The sequence below is a fragment of the Haemorhous mexicanus genome, chromosome 2, assembly GCF_027477595.1.
Source record: "Haemorhous mexicanus isolate bHaeMex1 chromosome 2, bHaeMex1.pri, whole genome shotgun sequence".
In the NCBI taxonomy this organism is placed as follows: domain Eukaryota; kingdom Metazoa; phylum Chordata; class Aves; order Passeriformes; family Fringillidae; genus Haemorhous; species Haemorhous mexicanus.
In genome coordinates, this window is record NC_082342.1 from 57,712,370 (window position 1) to 57,735,099 (window position 22,730).

Here is a 22,730-nt window from a genome sequence, read left to right on the forward strand (position 1 = left end):
AATGCAAACAGCTTTTCAGTCAGCAGCAGCAGCTTTAAAAGCACCAGCATGCAGAGAGACAATTTTTTTTTTTTTTTTTTTGTGATATGTAATGGAAGAACCCTAAAACTGGTCCTGGCAGATTGTTTTTTCATGTGTTGATGAATGCAGTGTAAAAGTGCTCTTTCTGCTTTTGCTGTTACGCACTTATGTTAATGTGGTCAGAATGGAGGGGGTCCCCTCTAGATGAGCTTGTGGCCCAAGGCACAGGAAAAGATGTGTGTTTTGTGTAATTTGTCTGTTAAAACCCACACAGCTGCAACCTGTGTTTTAGAGAAACCCAAATGGGTTATAAAATGCCTGTGAAAGGGTGAGATATGCAAAAAAGCTCAACAATATGCCACAGCTGAACAGGGTCTGCTCAACCATTCTTCCTGGGACTGAGCCTGAAAGCAGTGTAACATCTGTGGGAACCACCTGTCTTCAAACAAGAACATTTATCTCACCAGCTACTGTATAGATAAGTAAGCCTGCATTTGGTTTACAAGGATTTTAATTCAGGCCCCAGATTTAAGAAGTGTTTATTTGCAGAAAACTAATCTTAGAAAGAAGGTAGGATAAAGATGAAATAATCTGACATGAGGGCAGCATCAGTGTAGCATTCCCCTGCTCTGCAGCATCCATTCAGGACAGGTCACAGCCAGGCTGCCCTATTCGGAAATTCATGGAATAGCTATTGCTAATATGCTGGCTTAGGCCATGCACAGTTTTATGCAGGGAAATGGGACCAATGGAAATAAATCTTTCCTTTTATTTGTGGGCCTCAGATTGGATTCGGGAAAAATCACTGGCTCTGTTTCCCAAAGAGGTGCTCCACCACACACTCTCTACTGCCCCTCACTTTTCTGAAACATAACTGCTGCCAGTGGTGAAATGCTAGAATTCCTCTTTCCCACCACACATGCTACAATGGCTCACCACTTGGGCTTCAGGATTTCAGGGTTCAGTTCTGAACTGATCTATGGGATTTTACCTTCAGTGGAGAGAATCTTTCCTTTGTCGAGAACTCAAAATGTTTAAAAAATTGCCTATCAGAAGGCATAACTCCATCCATCACTCAAATGCAACAAAGCAGCTGTTTATCATTACACAGAAGCCTGGAACAGGCATAAAACCAGAAAATTATACTCAGTTGATAATGCAAAAGAAATTTAACAAGAAAGTAGCTCCACCCACAGGGCTCCAGTACAAACCTCCCTGTTGGAAAACACTTCTAGAATCACTCTTAATCACCAGGAATTAAGGGCTAATACTCCTGACCTAAGTCTGAATTGATTCTAGTGACCTCACATCAAGTGATGATGTTCTCCTATTGGAGCAAATAAGAGGAGATTTTAGTTCAGCCCAGAGGAGAAGAGATGTAAGGTGACATTGCCTTGTGTTTGCTGTGTGCTTTCACGAGCATGGTTAAAGCAGCACAGCAGATGTGCAATAATTTGCCAAACTTCAGCCACACAACAGTAAACCTGAAGCCTATGACCCATTCATGGAGGCTAAGACTGATTCTCTACAGTCTGACATGGAGGATTAATTCTTCAGACATGAGAACCCAAGGCATCCACTGACATCTCGGGAAACTGCTGCTAAGTCACTGTGCTAGTGTTCAACACCTGGTTGGTACAAACACAAACTTATAGAGGTTGTATTAATGAGGCAAAAGACATTTGTGAAATATTTTGAAGTTATAAAAAGTAAACAAAACCAAAACACTTTGCTACAACCAAGAGAGAAAAATTATGCACCGATAATATTTACCTTTACCTTGTGTACATCAATACGCTATGGCACACACAAGTGAGAACATCAACACCTCCAAAACAGTTGGAGCCATCAATTCTGTGCCCAAAGGGATCTAAGCCTGCCTTCTGCACTTTCAGCAGAACGGAATCTTGCAGGACTGGAGCAGGGATACCTGGTTTGGGCATGTGATTAGATACACCTGAGTCACAGTGACTCTTCTGACCCACCAGCAGCTGCATAGTTTCTCTCAAGTTGTCCCAGTAGCACTCAAATCTAAATGAAAACAGTTTAATTGAAGACACTTTATCTCACTTAGGGTCAAGCTATGAACATGTGCATGGGCCACAGCACCTGAACTTGCAAGCAGCGGCATTTTAAACTGCCATAAAATGATGGTATTCCAGACAAATGCTCAGTCCCTACAGAAGTAGGCGTGGCTCCTTAGCAAACAGATGTGGAGGCATTAAGTCATTACAGCCCAAAGGTCAAGCAACTGAAAATACAGTCTACACCTTAAAATGTTTAAATTTAATTTTGCAACTAGACTAAAATTATAAATTGAAAATGTTAATTTTCTTCCCACAGTCATATAAATATCTACTAAAAAACTGAACAAAATACACCCTTAAGCTAATTATTATGCACTCAATGTTGACTACAATGTAGGAAACCAGCTCTGTTTCAGTTATTTCAGGTCCCCTTCTTGAGAAGGAAAGGTCTATTTCCAGTATTTAAAGGAAAAAATATACATTACTTCAATGGATAGGATAGCCAGCTCACTACTAGTTGTGAGTACTAGAGAAATCTAATAATACGAAGACCCAAAGACAATTCTGTCTGCACTCACTGACTCTATACACATACATACAAGTGCACTGTCAGGAGCCATGAAATAAGTTACACTTATTACTGTTTATTGCCCACAGTATACTTGTCCTCCCACTACTCCACCTTCTTTAGCAATAGGCGTAAGATTCCAAAGCTCTAGAGAGTAGCTTTCCACAGCTATTTCAAAGCAGCAGGCAACCAAGCAATCCTTCACTCCAAATGTTGAACACAGACAGCTCCTACCTGCTGGCCCAAAGAAGAGAGAAAAGAAGAACATCAGACATACCACAGACCTCATCTTCTCAGCACTGGAAACCAGAACGCTGTACTGTCAGAGAAGATGATCTCTCTCACAGAGCACTTGCTCTGACCTTTCTGAGGTCCCAAGACATAAGTCTTTAAAACTACAAGGTAACTGTGCAGAAAAAAAAATAACCTAGAATAGCTTCTTCTCCTTTGTGCCAAGAGCTGTTTCAAATGTCCCAGATCGTGAAATAGGAACAGTTGGTATAAAAGGTCAAAATGCTTTGACTTTACAGGCAAAGGGCTACAAAGATTAAACTGATGATAACTCATATATATTGTACAACATTTTAAACTAGACAAGTTTCTGTAAGTTATCTTGAATCTTTTCTCAGATAATTAATATTCTCCAAATTCTATTTGATAGGGACTTTGCGTCACAAGGAGAACCCTTGTATGTTCTATATGTAATACAGAAATGATTGTTACATCAGGACTGCAGTTTGAAACTGTTGTTTGGTGGCATACCTTTCTTCAGGTCCCTGTTCACTGCTGGAGTAGATGCCTCAGGTATCAGCCATAGGAAGAAACAGGAAATGTTTTTAGAAAGTATAGTACTTTAGGGAAAATAAAAAAGGCTGGCAAGTGCCATCTGATATTGCACAGTACAAGGAAACTGCTGAAAAGAACAATGTAATATTGAAAGATTTCCGACCAAATTGTATGAAATTCTGAGAAATCATGTATATGTGTTTGTAACACTGAATTTCTACCAAATGTCTCATTTGAATAAAAATGAGTGTAAGTGCATAAGCCTATGTGACTCCAGTGTAAAAATTAAGGTACTTTACATTTACCAGTCATGATAATTTTAATCAAGCCTGCTGCAATTTCACTGAGATGAATAGTTGTATCAGAGACTGATTTCGCCCACAGATTTGAATCTCAGCCATACTGACTCTTCTGTATGATTAGTAATACCCCAGCAAAGGAAGAATGCATGATTCCTTTCCCCATGCTGCAGTACAGCAGCTCAAATGTGAGAGATAAAAACTGTGGGCCTGCAAATCACCATACAAGAAAGCTTTCTTTTTACAAGGTCCTCTTGATGCCCAGATGAGTTAGGTATCTGCATGTGGAAGGGAGCCTACAAAAAAGCTGGGGAGGGACTTCTTACAAGAGCATGTAGTGACAGGATAATGAGAAATGGCTTCAAGCTGAAAGATAGTAGGTTTAGATTAGATAATAGGGAAAAAATCCTCACTCTAAGAGTAGTGAGGCACTGGAACATGTTGCCCAGAGAAATTATGGGTGTCCCATCCCTGGAAGTGTTTAAAGACAAGTTTCAGAGAGTACTGAACAACCTGGTCTAGTGAAGTGTGTCCCTGCCCACACCAGGGGGCTTTGAACTACATAATCTTTAATGTCCCTTTCAACGGTATCTTATGGATTTAACTGCCAGTCCTTTTGAAAAAAAAAAATTAGTCTTTCAGTGTAATATGAAATGAGTACACAGGATGCAGTGGAGAAAAAAAGTCCACTATTCACTCTTATTCACAAGCAGCTATAGACAACACCTTTTTATTATCACTGTTTACTTTTGTATTGCTATTCTACTTCTGCTTCTGGATTTCACAACAGTAGTCTATAACAAACACTATTTATTTTCAAAATGTATCAGGAACAATGAGTTGCTTCAGTATTTTTTGTGGACCTGTTTGTTTTTAACAACTTGTCCAACTAGTCCAGGTGAAATAAGACTTTAAGCAAACAGGTCTGGTGCTTATTTGCATGGGAAGATTTGGCTCCACAGCCTTGCAAGATAAATTTCACATATCTCTGCAAGTTTTGTTACAGCACAGGGACTGCCTGAAGACACAAAACTTCAGAGTATTCCTTTGGAATTTGAACAAAACAGCAACCATGTAAGCAGGTGTGTGTATTCCTCTACTTGTAGATACCTCTTGGAAGATAGTCTACTAGATAACATCTGCAATTTGGTAACAACTGGGCTGGAATAAAATGCTAATAAGCAGTAAGATTTGCAGAAGAATAAAAAAAAGTGTAGCAGGACTCACCTGAGTCAATAAGTCTGTAAGCATTCCTGTCCAACAGCTGGTAATAAGAACAGTAAGATCCAGAAGAAGAGCAGTAAGAAGAAAAACAGGTAGCCAAAGAAAATGTTAGTTTAGATAACTGCATTACTGCCACAACCTAGCAAGAAACATGTATGCATTCAAGTATATTGTTTACAGTAGGAACATAAGGAATTTTTCAGTCATGGAAATCACAAAATTATCCTTTACTGACTAAAAGAATTATTCTTTAGGATGCATATCAACTATAACGTTTCAGTTTTATTACTTTGAAAATATCCTAAGCATTCCTATTGTTTTAAAAAGAATTATATACACTTCACCTTGCATAAATTACATAGGAAATATAAATTACAATATAAATATAGCAAATATAAATTATATATTGATATATAGGAGATTAACTAGGCTAGCAGCAGGTTTAGCTGCTTCTCCCAGCCAATTCTTTCCACTTTGGGAGGACAATAAGCAGCCCCTCTCTTCACCAGGACATGCCTAACCCTGGGAAGCCCTGCAGGCTCCCAGATACCAGGGCCCTCAGCAGTTAATAAAGCAAACTGGTACTTCTGATAAGGCACAGCATGAGATTCCTTTTACTGGTCCCTGAGCAATGAGTGAGAGATATGATGTCATACTGCCACACTTGTTCCTCAGTAATAAAAGACTGTTTGCTCTGGGGAAAGCCTGACTCTTCACTGGAAACAACACTGCTGATGACAGCAGCTGGCAAACTTGGTGATGACTTGGATACACAACAAAGAAAACACCCTACTGTTCACAAAAACACAACACAGGCCAGAACTTCAACCCTTCCCTGCACTCAGGACGAGCAGCTTTTGCTTCTCTCACCCTGCTACTACCACAAGCACTTCAGACACGTCCCTGAGACCTCAGGGACTTCATGTTCCTCAGGCACTCACCAAACCCACTGCTTCATCCAGACAACAGGACAAGTGTCAACTGCCTCTCCCCAGGCTGCTGACAGCTCTTGATTGCTATTACACTGACGGGGGCTGTGCCAAGTTTCTAAAGCAGAGTCTTCAAGTGTTCTACATCCACAGCTGAGACCAGTACAGTAAAAACAGGGCTGGGAGCAGCTCCCACTGCAGTGGCTTGCACACAATTGCCACTTCCTTTGGAAACCTGGCCCCAGTTAGAGATGCAGAGCTTTCCTGCAAACCTGGCCCTTAAAGCCTGTGCCTGTTCCCACTGCAATCAGTGGCAACTGAATCAGTTCTGATTGATTCAATAGGGGCAGGCACAGAGACTTAATTAGAAAATTAGTAACTGCAAGGAAAGGAAGGAATGCCCAACAGCCTGCCAGATCCCTGGAAGGAAGCAAGCAAAGGAGCCAGTTGTCCTTAAGACTAAGTTTTTAACCTCTCACCAAAAAAAAAAAAAAAAAAAAAAAAAAAAAAAAAAAGAAAAAAAAAAAAGAGAGAGAGAGAAAAAGGATAATAAAAGAGATTGGCAAAATGGTCTTGAAGCTGTTTTAAACATCTTGTATAATATATAATTGCTTTTCAGCTCTTGAGTACTCTGCTTTTAGATCTTTCCCCTGGGAAGAAAATATGAAACACGCTGAAATGCACAGCCCTTAACAGCAATCAGCATTTTCAACTTTCCTTTGTGCTAGAAGTAATTAAAACTTTGCTTAAAACTTCTTGCAACTTGACAGGTACAAAGACAAATCAAGTCTAAGCTATGTTTTTAACGTTAGCCCAGCTGAGTGTCAGAGGGGTATTTTTCACCACCTCTTGTGTTTTAAGGAAATTGAGATTCTCAACTCATTACTCCATGAAAAATCCTAATGTCTGGAGGCTCAAAGCCACAACACTCCAGAATTTCTGTGCTTGGAGGATTACCTGCAGTCATGGAGGGCTTGCATAACAGGCTCGGGGGCTATTTGTGCACTGGTAAATGCATGCACCAGAACACAGGACCACCAGAGCCAAGCCAAGCTGTGCAGTGTTAACCCTGGTGCACCCTCATCTGTAGTGTTTGGGAAAAAACTACTCTTTGAGCAAACTATTCACGATGACATTGATGCTTGTTTTGGACAGAAGTATTGCTTAATATTTACTGTGATGTGGGCATCAACAATCTTTTGCCTGTGGGCAATAAGAGGATCAAGGCCTGAGAATATGCAATGGAGCATTTGATAGCATAGATATAGGGGAAAGAATTATCTTGGATATGTTTTATCAGGGATAAACACTGAGTTGTGTTTATTAGCCTGGGTGAAGCCATTTTATTCTGTCCTCAAATGAGGGAAATATTAGGAGCTCAAGAGACTGGCTCTCCCACTTTTATCTCTATATGACACAAATATACCTGTTGCTGGCTCTGATAGGGGTCTGAGATGTAGGATGCCAATCCAAGAGAAAAATTCTTTGTCTAAAAAAGTCCCTCATGTTCAGAGCAGCATCCTGTTGGAGTTAATTGCTAAGCTACCAGCAGTCAAGAATGAAACCAGAAGCTGTACCTTTTTGAACTTGCAAAGCTACAGAATAGGTTCTAATTCAGCTAACAAGATGTATCAACCTAGAATTCAGTACAGAAGGCAAGATATGTGGTCTAAACTTTGGAAGTGGGCAGAAATTTTGCCTGCGAGAGTACTGAGATGCAGGCCCGTCATTATCAGCACCCAGCTCTTGGCAAAATTACATCTTGCCTTTCTCCTGTACAACCCTTCATCACTGTGATGGCTGGGTTAGCAGAGAGCACTTACACAATCTCTACAGCCTCCTGCCTCTGGAACAACAGAACAGGAACAAAACACCTCAGGAGATGAAATGAGGCAACAGAAATATCTAGGTGCTGTTAGGACAGTGTGCAACAGCTTGCTTTTGATGTGAAGGTTGGACTTGATGATCTTGGAGGTCTTTCCCACCCTTAATGGTTGATTCTGTGAGGCTGCCCAGACAGACAGAGTGCTATGACAGTTCATACTAGCCCAGTTCATCTGGGCGCAGTACAGAAAAAGCAATTGTTTCTAAGCAGAAATCTCGCAGCTGAATGTGCTCAGGGACTGGTGCACTCTGGAAAGGGCATACTTTCTGGGTATTTACAAAATGTCCTTAAAATGCCATTTGTTAGAAGGGTAAAGCTAACATTGCAGCAGGGGCGTTGCAGTATTTATATAATATTCTCTGAGAAAATTGTGTATGTACCAGGATGACACTGGTAGCCAACATTACATTCAAACATCTTCTGTAATCTCAGTATGAGTAATATGCTCTAATTGCCCATTACTGCTTAACCCCCAAAATATTATGAGCTGCTCCCATTCTCCACCTGCCATAATCTCTTTTTGTGTCTGACTCATGGACAGCTTCTGCCAGGCATACTCACATTGGTTAGCACCTCAGGGCTGCATCATCCAGCATCGTGCTGATCACAGTCCAAATGGTTCAGCCTGTGAGGAATTCTGTGTATCTGCATGGACCCCATTTACTTTCAGAGGTTGGCAGACTGCATGGATGAACCTCCCAATTTATGAGAGCACAGGTTGGAACTACAAACAAAACACATCAGAGCCAACATCCCATTTTGCTTGTACTAAGCCATAATCACAGTTCTTAAGAAATGAATAGGGTAAACACAGAAATGACAAGGGAATACTGTCTTACTGCATTTAAATTTTTTAATAGTATTTCAATTGTTTTAAGAACAAGCATTTTCAGATTTCATTAAAAGGTACAACATTGAGCTGGATGGCCTCTGCATGGAAGAAAATATCACCGTGAAAATGTGTCTCTTTGCCCTCTAGAAACTGTTACTTCACATAAAATGTACAGTACAAGCAGACAGAGGTGAGTTCAAAAGTTGTAACTTCATGGTAGAAAGTGCCTTCTGTATGAGCCTAATACTCACATATCATGCTGAGAAAGTGGAAGACTTCAGTACAAGGCCTTTGCTAGAGCAAAGAGATTTAGAGATTTAGAAAAAGAAGCATCAGGCTATAATACAGCATCAAAAAAGAGAGAAAATTCCCATTTCTCTACTATCTGTGTTATTGAAATCAGGTAACTTAAGCTCTTGAAAACTTAGATAGGCTTCCCAAAGGAGCTTATCTGCATGTGGCCCTGCATACCTTATAAAATACATGAATTTATAGAACCTGCACACAAAACTTTCTAGGCATATAGACCTTTTGCATAATTAAAAGTATAGTTATACCTATAATAACAATTTCCTTATTGCTAACGTTGGCTATCCAGATGTGCAACTCCAAGTGCTTCTCCTGGGCTTCATAGGGCCAAAGAACATAAACTGAAAACACCTTGAATTTCATTCCTCTTACTGCAACAGCCACTCGTGTAACCTTTCCGTACTGAAATACTTCACTTCACCAGTAGGAGCTAGGTATTTAATGGATTTGTAATGTAAAATGCTACTTCATGTGGCACAGCATAATTTTTTATATTTCCCTGGGAGCATCCCTTTGGCAGCTTTCCAGGGCAGAGGATGCAGGCCTGTAGCACCGCTCCCCATTCCCAAAACACAACAGCCCGTCTGCAGTCCCGCCTTAGCCAGCAGCAGCATCTGCCCCAAGCTGGAGCCCGGGGAAATCCTCCATCCTTCATCCGCACCACCTTCGCCAGGCACAGCCGCCTGCAGCGAGGCTGGGGCTGGCTACAGCTGTCCTTCAGGGCTAATGAAGCAGCGGAGAAAACAGAAAGGATACAAAGAACCAGCCCACAAACTGTTGCTAAGGATGAAGGTGGCAGCACTACCCCTATTACCACACGCGCTGCTCTGCTTCGCGCCCTCCCTTTAGCGCGGCCGGGCCGGGCCGCCCCTCAGCCCTTACCTAACGCGGCCGGGAGCTTTATGTAAGGGCAGAGGCGGGGCGGTCTGGCTGCGGGGGCGGCGGCGGCAGCAGCGCCATGTCCTGGTACCGCAACACCGTGTGGTTCGTGAAGGGGCTGCGGGAGTACACGAGGTACGGGCGGCGGCCGCCCGGGGCGCGGGAGGCGGCGTGGGGCGGGCGCAGCGCCCGGACGGGGCTGTTCCTCTCTGTCCGCAGGCGCTTACTTGCGGTGAGGCCGTGATGATGTGGTGTTTGTATGGACGGCTGCCCACCCCCGCCAAGGCGGGTGGATTCCAGCCCCTCTCGGTGAGGGCCGCCCGGCCCGCCCTGAGGCTCCGGCCGCCCCCCGAGGGTCGAGGTCAGGGCTGGGTGGCGTGGGGCGGCCAAATGGCGCCATGAGTTGTCGCTTTCTTTGCAAAACACTGTAACAGGCTGCCCGGGGAAGTGATGCAGACACCATTCCTGGAAGTGTTGGGAAAAACGTCTGGATACGGCACTTGAGGCCATGGGTGAACGTGGGTTGATGGTTGGACTTGATGATCTTAAGGACTTTTTTCCAACCTTAATGATTTTGTGATACACTGTTGTTCGCAGTGTCACTGGTATTCATGGCCTGCCCCATGGATACAGGGAGTAAATAGGGCAATTACTGGACGCTGAGCTGTGAGAGGAAAGTGCTTTTCAACCCACACATGTGTTTATTTTGGAAGGGTTTGCTTCTGGTTTCTCACAGGCGTCTCTTGATTTGTTCAGAGGTGGTTATGAGTCTGCTTCCAAGCGCTTCAACCCGGCTGATGTGGAGGTGGATGTGGCTGGAAGATCCTTCCTGGTCACTGGTGCAAACAGTGGCATTGGCAAGGCCACGGCCAAGGAGATAGCGAGGAGAGGTGAGCAGGGCTGCTGTGGAGCTCCCAGGAGGCTTACAGAGCCGGTGGAAGGCAGCAGGTTTGGCTTCCAGCACTTACACACAAACACAAATCCCTGGGATGTGGCATCATTTCACAGGGGTCTTAGTGTGGGTTCGAGGTTTAAGCACAATCAGTGCAGTGAAAACTGGGATAAGGAAACCAAATTAGCAGAGAGGAGCTGCAAATTGTTTTTCAAGTGCATGTTTACCAAAACTATCTGTGTTACAGTGGCATCTAAGGATGTTGGTGACAGATCAGTGTCTGTTTAAGGTTAATTTGGTACAAGTAGCAGCCTGGCTGAATTTGAACTGAGGAATCTGCAAATGTATCCTACGATGAAAGAAAACAATTGTCTTTACAAAAATGAGATGGGAGAGCATAAAAAAACCAATGTAGCTATTCGTGATCTTAATGATAATACCCTGGAGTTTGTGCCCTTTGGCTGATTACATGTAATTATGTTTTTGCCTTGCTGTCTGTAGGCAAGGACAGACATGGTGTAAACTGGGCCTAGCTGCTGCTGAAGGATAAACCTAATCCCTTACAGAGTTGACAAAGTAATTCCTGTTGTGCAAGAGTGACAGGAGTTTTGGCACATAGAATGAAGGGGAGGAGCTTGTGGCTCTTTGCTCTCTTTGTGTGCTTAGGTTTCAGAGTTATCTTATGAAGGAAAGTGACGACTGACTTAAATGAAACTAATTCAAAACTGTTAGCATCAAAGAGTCTTTGGTTTAAGATCTACATCAGTGCCAGCATGTGATTGATGTCAGGTTCCCACCTCTGCTATTGTACATAATCACTTTAAGTTTTGCTTTGTCAGGTGACTGTTGTGCTCACAAATGGATTTCTCTACCAGGTTTGACAAGTTGGAAAGCTGGCTGGATCTGTTTGGGATTTGGTCACCATGTTTAGCAGAACAACCTTGGGCTCCGACTGCATGTCTGATATGTTGTATGGGCATTGCTGTTCATATGAAGTTAAAAATGACTTCCTGGTCCCATCCTTGAACATCTCACTTTGAAACTCAGTGTCAGCTGTTGGGGCTCAGGCTTCTAGTTGAATCTCTTCAAGTACACCACGAGGAGCAAATAAGGAGTTCCGACTCAGCAGAGGAATAATCAGGCTCTGTTGGCTTTACCTTCAAGCACTTGGATATTTCTAACTAATGATGATCTTGCTGACAACTGCTGTAGTCTGAGTTCAGCTTTTCTCTGAATTGGTGTCTTATGGGTATTGGGATTTGGGCTTTTCTGCATGTCTTGTGAACTGCACTTCCAGCTTGATAGTCTTCTCCCAACTACTCTGACCATGTGTTAAGTTCAAATAGTTTAAATCTTTACCAAAGAAAATACACTGAAATTAATTTCCTAATGTGTCGGTCACACATAAACTTCCCCCCTCTCTTGGTGCTCAGTGGAAAAACCACTCTTGTGGACAAAAGGTTTCATTATCAGACCCCAGGCTGCGCTGTGGAGTGTGTGACTATATCATCCCAAGGTAGACTTGGTGTTCTGCATTGGGGTTCTGGGCGCTGAAAAATGTGACCCAACACAGTTGTTGTTTCTATTGTGGATTAACTATGTTTCTGTTAGGGATTAATTCCTTGACCTTTATAGAGTTGATCTGCTAGCAATCCCTAAAACACCTTTTAAAACAGGCAAAAGTAAAGAGTATAGGTATGCCTAGGACTGAACACATCGCTTGTAACAATCAGAGAATATGATGCAAAAAAAAAAAAAGTTGCCTAGTTGTACTTTTGTCTTGTGTTTGAAGGCTTTCTTTAATATGATTAAGTGGTGAGATTGTGTTAAGTATTCAGGTCTCTGAGAAGAGCCTTGCCTTGTGTCTTCCTTTCATGGAAAAACTGGTTGGAAGAGACCGCTAGAGGTCACCTTGTCCAGCGTCTCACTTGGAGCAGGACTGTTGGCAACAGTAGATCAAACCAGTCATTGCTGTGTCTCGCTGCTTGAGACCCGCAAGAATGCAAATTATGCATCCTCTTGAGAAAGCCTGTCTATTGAGAAGAAACCTACTGGAAATTATTTTTCTTATGAAAAATAATTCAGATGACCTGAGCCTCCCGAGCTGCAAATTGAGGCCATAGTCGTTGTCTTATCTCCCACTGCTGAGAATTCCGATACCTGGCACTTTTATTTCCTTTCTGCAGAGCAATTCTAGTCACTTGTGTTGTTCGAGCCCTTTACTGAACTTTCTAAGGCATATATTAAAAAAACCATCTATAATACAGGTGCCTTAGCTCCAATTTCCCATTTAGCTCTGGTATTTCACCCACTAAACATGATGTACAGACTTGACAGAAATGGTTTGAGCACAGTACTTAGAGCGCAGTGGCCTTTTCCTTGTGTGATGACCCTGCCTGCCTTCACAGGAACCAAAGCCAAGCAGAAATAATGCAGCTTTTTTCTTATATCCAGTATCTCACCCAATTAAAATGCTGATGTCTCCCCCAAATGCAGTTAGTAATTAATTATCAAATGCTTTTCTTGTTGCAATCCACCAGGTGGCACGGTTCATCTGGTTTGCCGAAATAAGGAACGGGCTGAAGTTGCCAAAGAGGAGATAGTGACAGAAACGGGCAATCAGGTGAGTTGTTTTTTAGTCTTTTGTTTACTTTTAGAAAGGTTGTTAATATTAAAGACCCCAGAGGCCATGAGATACTCTTCCAACATCTTGCTGTTGTGTTTTTAATAGTATTTTCATCCAGACATGGAAACATCTAGCAGTTTATAATTCAGATGATTTGAGGTGATTAACTTCAAACCATTTGAATCACCTAACTTCATTAGGTGATGTATTCTGTGATTAGTAACATCATCAGCAGCATGCTGTTTTATTTAATGTTTGTTTGTTGATTTGCTTTTTGATGTCCTATTTACTATTCCTAACTATGTGTCTCAGGTTTTTAAAAGTTAATGCATTGCAACACTCTTGCAACAACATTTATGAGTCTACAGCATTGGAGCTGAAGGTTTTATGTGTTGGAATAACATGCTCTTGATTTCCTAAGGTTGGCTGCTCTGTGAAGTCCTGTGTGTGGTACTAATTCTGTGTTCTACATGCCTTTTCATTTCCTTTTCTTACAATACCTCTTCCCTCCCTCCTTCCCTCTGTTACACATTCTTTTTGTTTCTGTGTATATCACTCTACAGTACACCCCTGTATCTGTCACTGTTGATTTCATTGATTGTTCAGGAGGGTGTGCTTATGGAGAAGTTCACTAATCATTATCTTTCTTTCTTTCTTGGTACCCTGGTTTTGGCTGGGATAGAGTTAATTTCCTTTCTAGCAGTTCCACTGGTGCTATGCTTTGGATTTGTGACCAAACCAGTGTTGACAACCCACGGTTTAGTTACTGCTGAATGGTGCTCACACAGCCTCAAAACCTATTCTTATTCTCACACTGCCCCACCAGGTGAGCAGGCTGGGGTGCACAACAAGATGGGAGGGGACACACTGGGACAGCTGACACCAGCTGACCAAGGGGACACCTCAGACTATATGACATCTTGCTCAGCAGTAAAAGCTGGGAGGAGGAAGGAGCAAAAGGGGGCATTCACAGATACAGTATTTGGCTTTCCAAATCACTGCTGCATGGGATGAAGTCCTGCTTTCCTGGGGATTGCTAGATGCCTGCCTGTCAATAAGAAATAGTGAATTAATTCTTTGTTTTATTTTGTTTGCACACACAGTTCTGCTTCACTTACTAATGTCTTTATCTCAGCCCACAAGTTTTGCCTGTTTTGTCCTTGTGATTGTCTCCCCATTTCCACTGGGAATGGAGTGAGTAAATAGGGTTATATGGGGCTGAACTACCTACCAGGGTAAACCCACAGCACACGGATAGAGACCTGTCTTAATTTTAAATAATGACTTGGCTCTTGTATGCTGTATTTTGATTCCAGTAATAGGTTTTAATGTGGATCAAAAATTCTGAAGAGTTTTTTATCGTTAGAGATGTCATATTGACTAAATTTCTGCTCTTTGATTTCAGCTCCCTAGTGTGACAACTAGCATTACTCTTCAGTTCTTTAATGGAGGTGAATTAGATCAGTTCTTATGTAGAAATAAACACTTTCCAGCTGTCTATAGCTGTGTAATCCCATAGCTATAGTAAGGCTGGTGATTATCTGTGTTACCTCCTTCTCTAAGTGCAGTCAGGCTGCCTGGGAAGAGAGGTGAGTTTGACCTCTGAAGGTTCCTTCATGTTCTGTTTTCTGTCACCTGGTGAAAAAAAACTTGAGGCAAATAATATTCTCCCTCTAAAGGCAGCATAATTACTGCATTCCCACTTTTTGGTAGGCTGTGGACCCGTCATTTCCATCGTCATGGGAGAGTGTGAGGGCACTGCAGAACTTGTTTGTGACCCTGGAGACAGGGCACTTGTGCAGAGAGCAGCTCTCAGTGAAGTGTTAGATGAGCTGTGCAAGAGGCCCTGTGGGACATGTGACTGCACTGGGAAGAGCATTTTAATAAGGAGTCCACAAGAATATCCTTCTTTATAAGTGCTCATTCAGAAGCAATACAGAGAGATAATAAAATGCTTTATCTGCAACTTGACAGGCTGTATCCAGGCTGAACTTGCTCTTCCTGATAATTTGGATGGAGATATTGTTATAGTATACACCAAAGATTTTTTCCATCTTCCACAGTACATGCTGGAGTGCAGTGCTGAAATGGAGTTATTTGGCAGTTACCTGCCCCAAGATCTGGGAACTGGAAAGTTCTCCAAATTTGTTAAAATAGATCAAGTCACAGAGATTAGGTTTGCTTTGAAAATGGCTTTGCTACCATTGAGGACTTTTATAGGGAACAGGTCTGCATATCCCTTTCCTGAGTCAATATGACACTCTTCAGCAGATAAGCATTGATTTGGATCTTTTTCAGTCTCTGAAATCGCTTGCAATACTGAACATCTGCCCAAAAATCTTTACCTCTTCTGTACCAGTAGATAATGTATTAGTTTTAAAAGTAGAAAGTTTTAAAGAGGTATCCAGCTTGAACCAGTAGAGCAGTGTCAAGTTTTTGGTCAGAAATGATTCACAAAATGAATATGGTTGGAAGGGACCACAGTGGGTCATCTGGTCCAATCTCCTTGATCAAGCAGGGTCATCCTAGAACACATTATTACAATGAGAAAATTCTGACTCAAACCCAACTAAGGAGCTGAAATCAAATGACTAGGGAGAAAGTCATGTGCTTTTTATCTTCAAGGAAGCAGAATTGCAGGCAGGGAATAATGCCATATCATTTCTTCAGCTTCTTCACTTTTCTCATTTGCTTGTATAATGAGTATTTAAAGAAACAACTTGGAAAGAGAGGAGGCCCTTTAATGATTATTTGTTGTTCTGCAAGAGAACACATCCTCTGCATAATTATTTTAAAACTGCCTTTTCCTGGCATACGTCATAAGACTATCTGTGGTGTGTCTTTGAGACTAAGTGCTGTCTAGGAGAAAAGTAGGAGTTGATGTGCCTTTGTATGCTGGTAAATGCCACTGTGCTTGTACTGTGTAGAACACAAATCTGCAAAAAGCAAAATAATTGTCTGTAGCAAACGGCAAAAAGGTTTTTGATGTTTTGGAGGGAGGAATTATTTCTAGCTTTAGTGGTTTAGAAAATGATAACTTTGCTTTATGTCAACCCTTTTTTTTTTTCCTATTGCATTCACATTGCTGGTCATAGTATTGCAAAACATTTGCAAGAGTGTTGTGACGTGGAGTGACTGACAAGGGTTTAGCAGTTAATGCAGCAGTTAGCATGCAAGGGCATGCAGAAGGCACCTAGCACTCTGAGACAGCTGGAGTGGGTGCACTGATGCTCCTGAAAGCATGCTTTACCATCCTGGCTGGAGCAACTGTGCCTGGCTCCTGGGACACTAGCCCAGACAGAGCTCCAGAGGGATAATGTGGCAGATGTTGGATTGCAGGGAGTGACTGGGACTTTTCCCTGAGCCTGGGGCAGCACATGATGGTGGCTTCATCTTTTGGATTCTGCCGTCCTCAGGGTGCTGAGCTGCCAGGTGATGTGACAGCAGGAGATGAGCAGGCTGCAGAACCATAGGGAATAGAAACAGGAGATTGACAGGGTCTCTACAGAGTAGAAGAGCACATTGCAGGGAAGGAGGGACAGCTAGAAGCTGCATTTGAGTAAGTAGTGGATAGAGACTTCTAAGATGGGGAGGAATTGAAGCTTGTGAATGCTGGCAACAGAAGGCAGCTCCTTCTCTGCCTGCAGATGTGCATTTATAGGATAGGTATAGTGCCATGGTAACAGATGAGGAAGAGCAAGCTCTGTCAGGGGCGATGTTGGAGACAGATGATCCTGAACAGTTGTTGACAGTGGGAGGAAGTCGTGGGTGATGATGGCTGAAGGCTCCTTCCTGTGGGGGATGGAGGCACCCGTCTGCAGTCTTGGCTTGATGACTTGAGAGGTTTGTCACTTGCTGGGAACTCAGATGTCACGTATTGCAGAGAGTCTGCTGAGGCTGGTCTGGACCTTGGCCTAGTACCTCTTGTTGCCCAACCACATGGGCACCCATGACATTGTGAAAGGTAACCTGGAGTTCATTGAGAGTGTTTAGAGAGTCAAGGGCATGGAACCCCTAGCAGTGGTCTCCTAAATCCACACAGTGAAAGGGAAGGGCTTGGGTAGGAGCATATATGCCCTGCAGATCAACACCTGAGTATTCAGCTGGTGTCACTTTGGCCTTAGCCTTTATGGCCTCTTGAACCTTCTCTGTTAAATGAGCTTTGCTGAGGAGCAATGATGTATTAGAGCAAGAGTATCTTTGCCAACAGGTTTGCTAAGCTTGGTGAGAAGGCTTTAAAGGGGTTTCATTGGTTTGTAGTGACCAAACCCAGAAGAGTAGAAGAGTCATAGAAGCAGTGAGTATGTGTCTAGGGGACAGCAAAATAGAGGAAGCTCTCACAGTTTTCATGAGAAAGTAGCGTGTCTGGGAGCCCATTTCAGATGCCTGTTCATGAGTACACATAGCATGGGAAACACAGGAATCCATGCATGACTGCAAAGCTGTGATCTCACTGGGATTAGGCAGAAATAGTTGGCATGACTAGAGTGCGGGAGTGGATGTATACCCTTGCTTGTTGTACTGGTTTTCGCTGGTGTAGGGTTAATTTTCTTCACAGTGGCTTGCATGGGTCTATGTTTAAGATTTGTGATGTACACAGGATTCATAATACAGAGATGCTTTTGCAATTGCCGGACAGGGCTTACATAGAGCCAAGGCCTTTTCTACTTTTTGTACTGCCACATTGGAGAATAAGTTTGGGTTGCATAGGAGGTTGTGAGGAAACACAGCCAGGACAGGTTGACTAACTGACCAAAGGGATATTTCAGACCATATGAGATCATGCTCAGTATATGAAGCTGGGGGAAGGAAAAAGGAATGGGGAGATATTTGGGGTAGTGGCTTCCCAAGTAACTGTTATGTGTGATGGAGCCATGCTCTCCTGGAGATGGCTGAACACCTGCCTGCCCATGGGAGGCAGTCAGTTAATTCCTTGTAAAAAGTCTAAAGCGCCTGGTATTCCCAGGCAGTTTCCTATCCAACTACTAACCAGGCCCAACCCTGATTAGTTTCTGAGATCAGACAAGATTGGGTGTTCTCAGGATGGTATGCTCCTAGGCTTGGGGTTTTTTGCTTTCCCTATTAATCTGTCTTTATCTCATCCCACGAGTTCTCTATCTGTTACCCTTCTGATTCTCTCCCTGATCCCTTTGGTGAGATGACTCTGCCTGTGGGCAGGAGGGGAGCAGTACTCTCCTTAGCTTTGACAAGGCTTTTTACATGGTTTGCCATGATATTCTTGTATCCAGTTTGGAGGAATGTGGTTTGAACTGGTGGATGAAAAGTGGGTGGGAAACTGCCCGGATCACGTGGCTTCAAAAGTAACAATCAACAATACAGAGCTGATCTGTCAATGGTTTTTAGTGGCCTCTCCCATGAATCAATACGAGAGCAGAACCTGATGACATCTTTTTAAGAGCACAGGTGATAGAATGAAGTGCAGTCTTTGCCTAGCTGGCTGGAAAGAAGATGGCAGAAAGGGACCTGGGAGTGACAAGTTGTCCCTCTGTGAGCAGTGTCCTGGGGCAAGGGAGGCCAACCATACTCCAGGCTGTGTGAACAAGAGTCTAACCAGCAGGCTGAGGGAAGTGCTCTTCCTCTTGATTAAACCTTTGTGAAACCATCGCAGGAGTCCTGTGCCTGGCTTCCTCCCCAGGATGAGGAAGTCATCAATGTCCTGGAGTGAGTCCAGCAGAGAGTAACTAAGGAGATGAGACATGTGATATATGAAGTGACTCTGAGAAGGCTGATTTTACTCAGTGTTGGGAAGGCTCAGATGGGTCTTGCTGTGTTCTACAGCCATGTGATGGGAGGGTGTAGGGAAGGCACCACCATGCTTCACTTGGCGGTCTTCAGTGGGAAGACAAGAGGCAGCTGACACAGATTGGAACAGGGACAAAATTCTGAGTAGACAGTAGGAAAAATGTTTTTACCATGAGGGTGATCAAATGCTGCAGGCTCAGAGCAGGGGGCTCAGACAGACTGGTGAATCTCCATGTTTGCCAAGCAGCCTCCAGAGGTCTCTTCCAACCTAGATTATTCTCTAATGCTGTGACCTTGAACATTTCCTTGGAAAGTTCAGCCAAAGAGAAAGCTGCTAAATTGTTTAAACTGAAATTTTGCATGCTTTGCAATATTTTTCTAGTTCTCTGTTATGCCTGACTGTCACATATATTTATCTAAGTAGGAATCTCTCTTAATAACTTTGGCATTAAAAATCTGTGTATCAGAAGCAGTTGAATAATGACTAAACATGTTTTAAGGACTAGAGTTAAATTTTGCAGTTGTGCATGTTAGCCTGTATTAGTTGGCTTCTGGACTTCTGCACTATTTTTTTCATACTACTTAAATACCTTTTCACCTAGGCAGGCCTAAACAGGATCTCTCTTCACTTTCCCTGTTGATTGTGACTTAGTTTCTTTTCCTTTAGAACATCTTCTTGCATATTGTGGATATATCTAATCCCAAGGAAATATGGAAATTTGCTGAAAAATTCCAAAATGAACATAAATTAAATGTGTTGGTAAGTTCATGTACTTTATTCATGTGTGTCTGTCTTGGGAGTGTGTAGCCTGTGAATTTGTCAGAGAGGTCATGTAGAGGTGACAGTTTGGCCCACAATTCTCTCCTTAATTTTTTTTAAATGCTTTTTTCAGGAATCTCCATGGTTTGCTTGCTCTTGTCCCTTCTCAGTTAACACAGATGGACTACAGAAAAAGAGAAAAGCAGTAATTTTATGGCTGCATCTTTGGAGACACCATGTATTTTCTCTTTGACTTTCATTGCTAATAACATTGTCCCTTTTAAAGCTAGACCTTCTGAAAGATTAAACTTTTGCAAAAACTCCAAAGATGAAAACAGAACAAGGGAGAGACTAAACAGTTAATCATCATGGTTGGCAAAGAGCTCAGTGCAGTTCCCCCTTTATTTAGCAGTGAAAATTTGCTCGGGGCTGTACCACATCTGAGGCACCTGGAGCTACTCCTTTGGTGCTTACTAGATGAGGAACATCTGATAAAAAAGAGGAAATAACTTTTGAGGAGTGCCAGTGAACATGCAGGGAGGTGTATAGGGGCAGATCTTTTTTTGAGGTGGGAAAGAAAAGTCTGAGCTCCTTCTGGAAGGTAAGGCAGGGAAACAAATGTGTCAGAGACTGTGCTAGCTGCACACAGCTTGCAATCATGTTTTATTGAACAAATAAAAGCTACAGTGTGTAGCTTTGTTTTGTAGTGCCAGCAAATTAACGTGGACTTCTCATATGTATGGATTTCCTTGTAGATATTTGTGTTGATTGTTTTTGTTTAAAGGAGTTGTTTTGCAGATCAACAATGCGGGATGTATGGTGAATAACAGAGAGTTAACTGAAGATGAACTTGAAAAAAACTTTGCAACAAACACTTTGGGTGAGTGTTGAAGGTTTTCTTCTGGGACATACTTATTTTGCTTACGGAAGTGTGTTTTTATAGCTGGGTTTGTGAGGTATGTATTCCTGCTTGAAGAGGGATCATAGCATTGCTATGCCAGGGATGGAGCCAGGAAGGAAAAGAAGAAATACTACAGCTGGTTTGGAGTGTCATTTTTTAATTTCTCCATTTTTCAGTTGTTCTGATATCAGTATCTTTATTTATCATAGCAGAAGTGAAAAATATCAGGTTGATTCTGAAATTTGCTAGGGAACTTCGTTCTGAGCATTGCTGCTAATGATGCTCTTTGTAATAATTGTGTTTCTGGGGTTTGCATGGAGCTTGGAGCACATTTATATGTTGAAAGAGACATTCAAATGTTTGAGTGGGCTTGCACAGCCCTGTTGTGTGTGACAGAGGTGCTGTGCAGGAAGCCTGTGCTGTATGCGGTGCCCTGGATGCTCTCAAGCAGGTGCAATCTCTAGTTAAGGGATTGAGCAGTAATGGGCAAGTCTTGGGTGCTCCACGTGAAAGGGGCTTTGTGTATGAACTGTGTGGCAGTGGTGTAAGAGGGACAAAGGATGGGAAGCAAGTCAAGAGGGAAAGTGGAGATGTGGAAGAGCAGGGAAAATGGCGAGCCAGGTGGAAGGTTTGCCCACAGAAGTGGTGGAAAAGAGGTGAGCAAACAGCCATCTAGCAGAGAGAAGAGCTGTCTGACACTGCTGATATCTGTAAGGCTGAAAGCTGCGCCTCTTGCAAAGACACACATTGTGCTTGCATCTACCCGACAGTCCTGACACTCTTCTCCCTCTGCCTCCGTGCAGGGTAGATGGATTTCTCAAGAGACTGTCTTTAATATATTCAAAGTGGCACATTAAAGAACAACTGTGGTGCTTTGTTTCTGTGTTTTCCTCCTGTTCATCATTATCTGGAATGAGGATGGGGAAAACCTAGTCTATAAAGATAAGGCATTTGTCGAACTAGTATAACCTAGAAACCATTATTGGTTTTTATTTTTAACCTTTTCCCTGTATTGCTTCCTTAAATCCTATTTATGTTTGAAAACTAACATTTTAGTATAAATGTCTTGTGCTTCACTGTTATTGTGCATACAGCTCCTTTTTTTCTGCAAGTCTGAATACATTAAGCTGACAATTAAATCAAGTATAAAGGCAGAGATTCATTTGGTTCAGATTATTCTTCTGCTAACATTCTTCTGTTTCTTATGGTCAAAAAATTCAAAAAGAGTTTTATATTGCCATCAAATTTCCCTTGGCTGCATAAGTACCAGAACTTCTATCCTGAGGGATTATTCACCTTAAATTAGTTTTTATCCTCTTGTGGTCTTTCAGATGAAAACGCAGCGATGTGCAAAGGTACAGTTCTCCAGTAGAGAAGCAGAGTGAAACAAACACAACAGTCTGAATACAAAAGCATGTTTTACTTTAGTTTCAGACATTGAGGATATTAAGTGCTGAGGAACTGTACTAGTGCATCACTTGAATTATATTTTATCACACAAGTAGAAGCAGCAAATTCTGCTTTTCCAGCTGTAAATCAGCCTTACTAGTGGAATACAGCTGTACAGAGGAAGCTGAATTATAGTTGCAGCAAACTAGGAAAATGCCTGTATTATCTTTTGTGGATGTTAGAGATCTGTTACTCATTCGTGTATCACTTGCTGCATGATTGTATAAGAAGTTTAAGGAGGTAAATCATTCTCTGTTGTCCAGCTTCTTCAGTTTAGACAAGGACTGGGTTGTTTGCTTAGACTGTGTTTCTCTAGACAAAAATAAGGAATAAATTTTGAATCTTTTAGAACAGAGTGGGACTTAGTTGAGCAGGAAGAAGCTGGCAGGGCAACAGGAAGCTCCTGTGCTTGCAGGCCAGACACACATGAAGGACCAAGGCTACAAACTACAGTTTTTTTCTTCAAAGTCATGAGGATGGGGTAATAAATCATAACATCTGGAGCCATAGTAGGAGAAAACTGTGCGGAGAAAGACCACAGAGTAGATGCTCTGTTACTTCTCTAAGTACAAGGTGCCTT

At 42.4% G+C, this 22,730-nt stretch overlaps 1 protein-coding gene across 3 annotated transcripts in view; it reads left to right on the forward strand.

The window, feature by feature from the left end:
- Positions 1-9,703: 9,703 nt before the first annotated feature.
- DHRS12 (dehydrogenase/reductase 12) overlaps positions 9,704-22,730 on the forward strand; it is a 29,252-nt gene continuing 16,225 nt past the window's right edge. Inside the window, exons 1-5 of one of the 3 annotated variants that reach the window (XM_059838974.1) lie at positions 9,704-9,894; positions 10,516-10,649; positions 13,192-13,274; positions 19,708-19,800; positions 20,599-20,680. In XM_059838974.1, the coding sequence (XP_059694957.1) occupies positions 9,839-9,894; positions 10,516-10,649; positions 13,192-13,274; positions 19,708-19,800; positions 20,599-20,680 (448 nt within the window). In that variant the 5' untranslated portion in view covers positions 9,704-9,838. Of the gene's footprint in view, positions 9,895-10,515; positions 10,650-13,191; positions 13,275-19,707; positions 19,801-20,584; positions 20,681-22,730 lie in introns of all 3 variants that reach the window. The other 2 variants (XM_059838976.1, XM_059838975.1) reach the window with 2 other exon arrangements.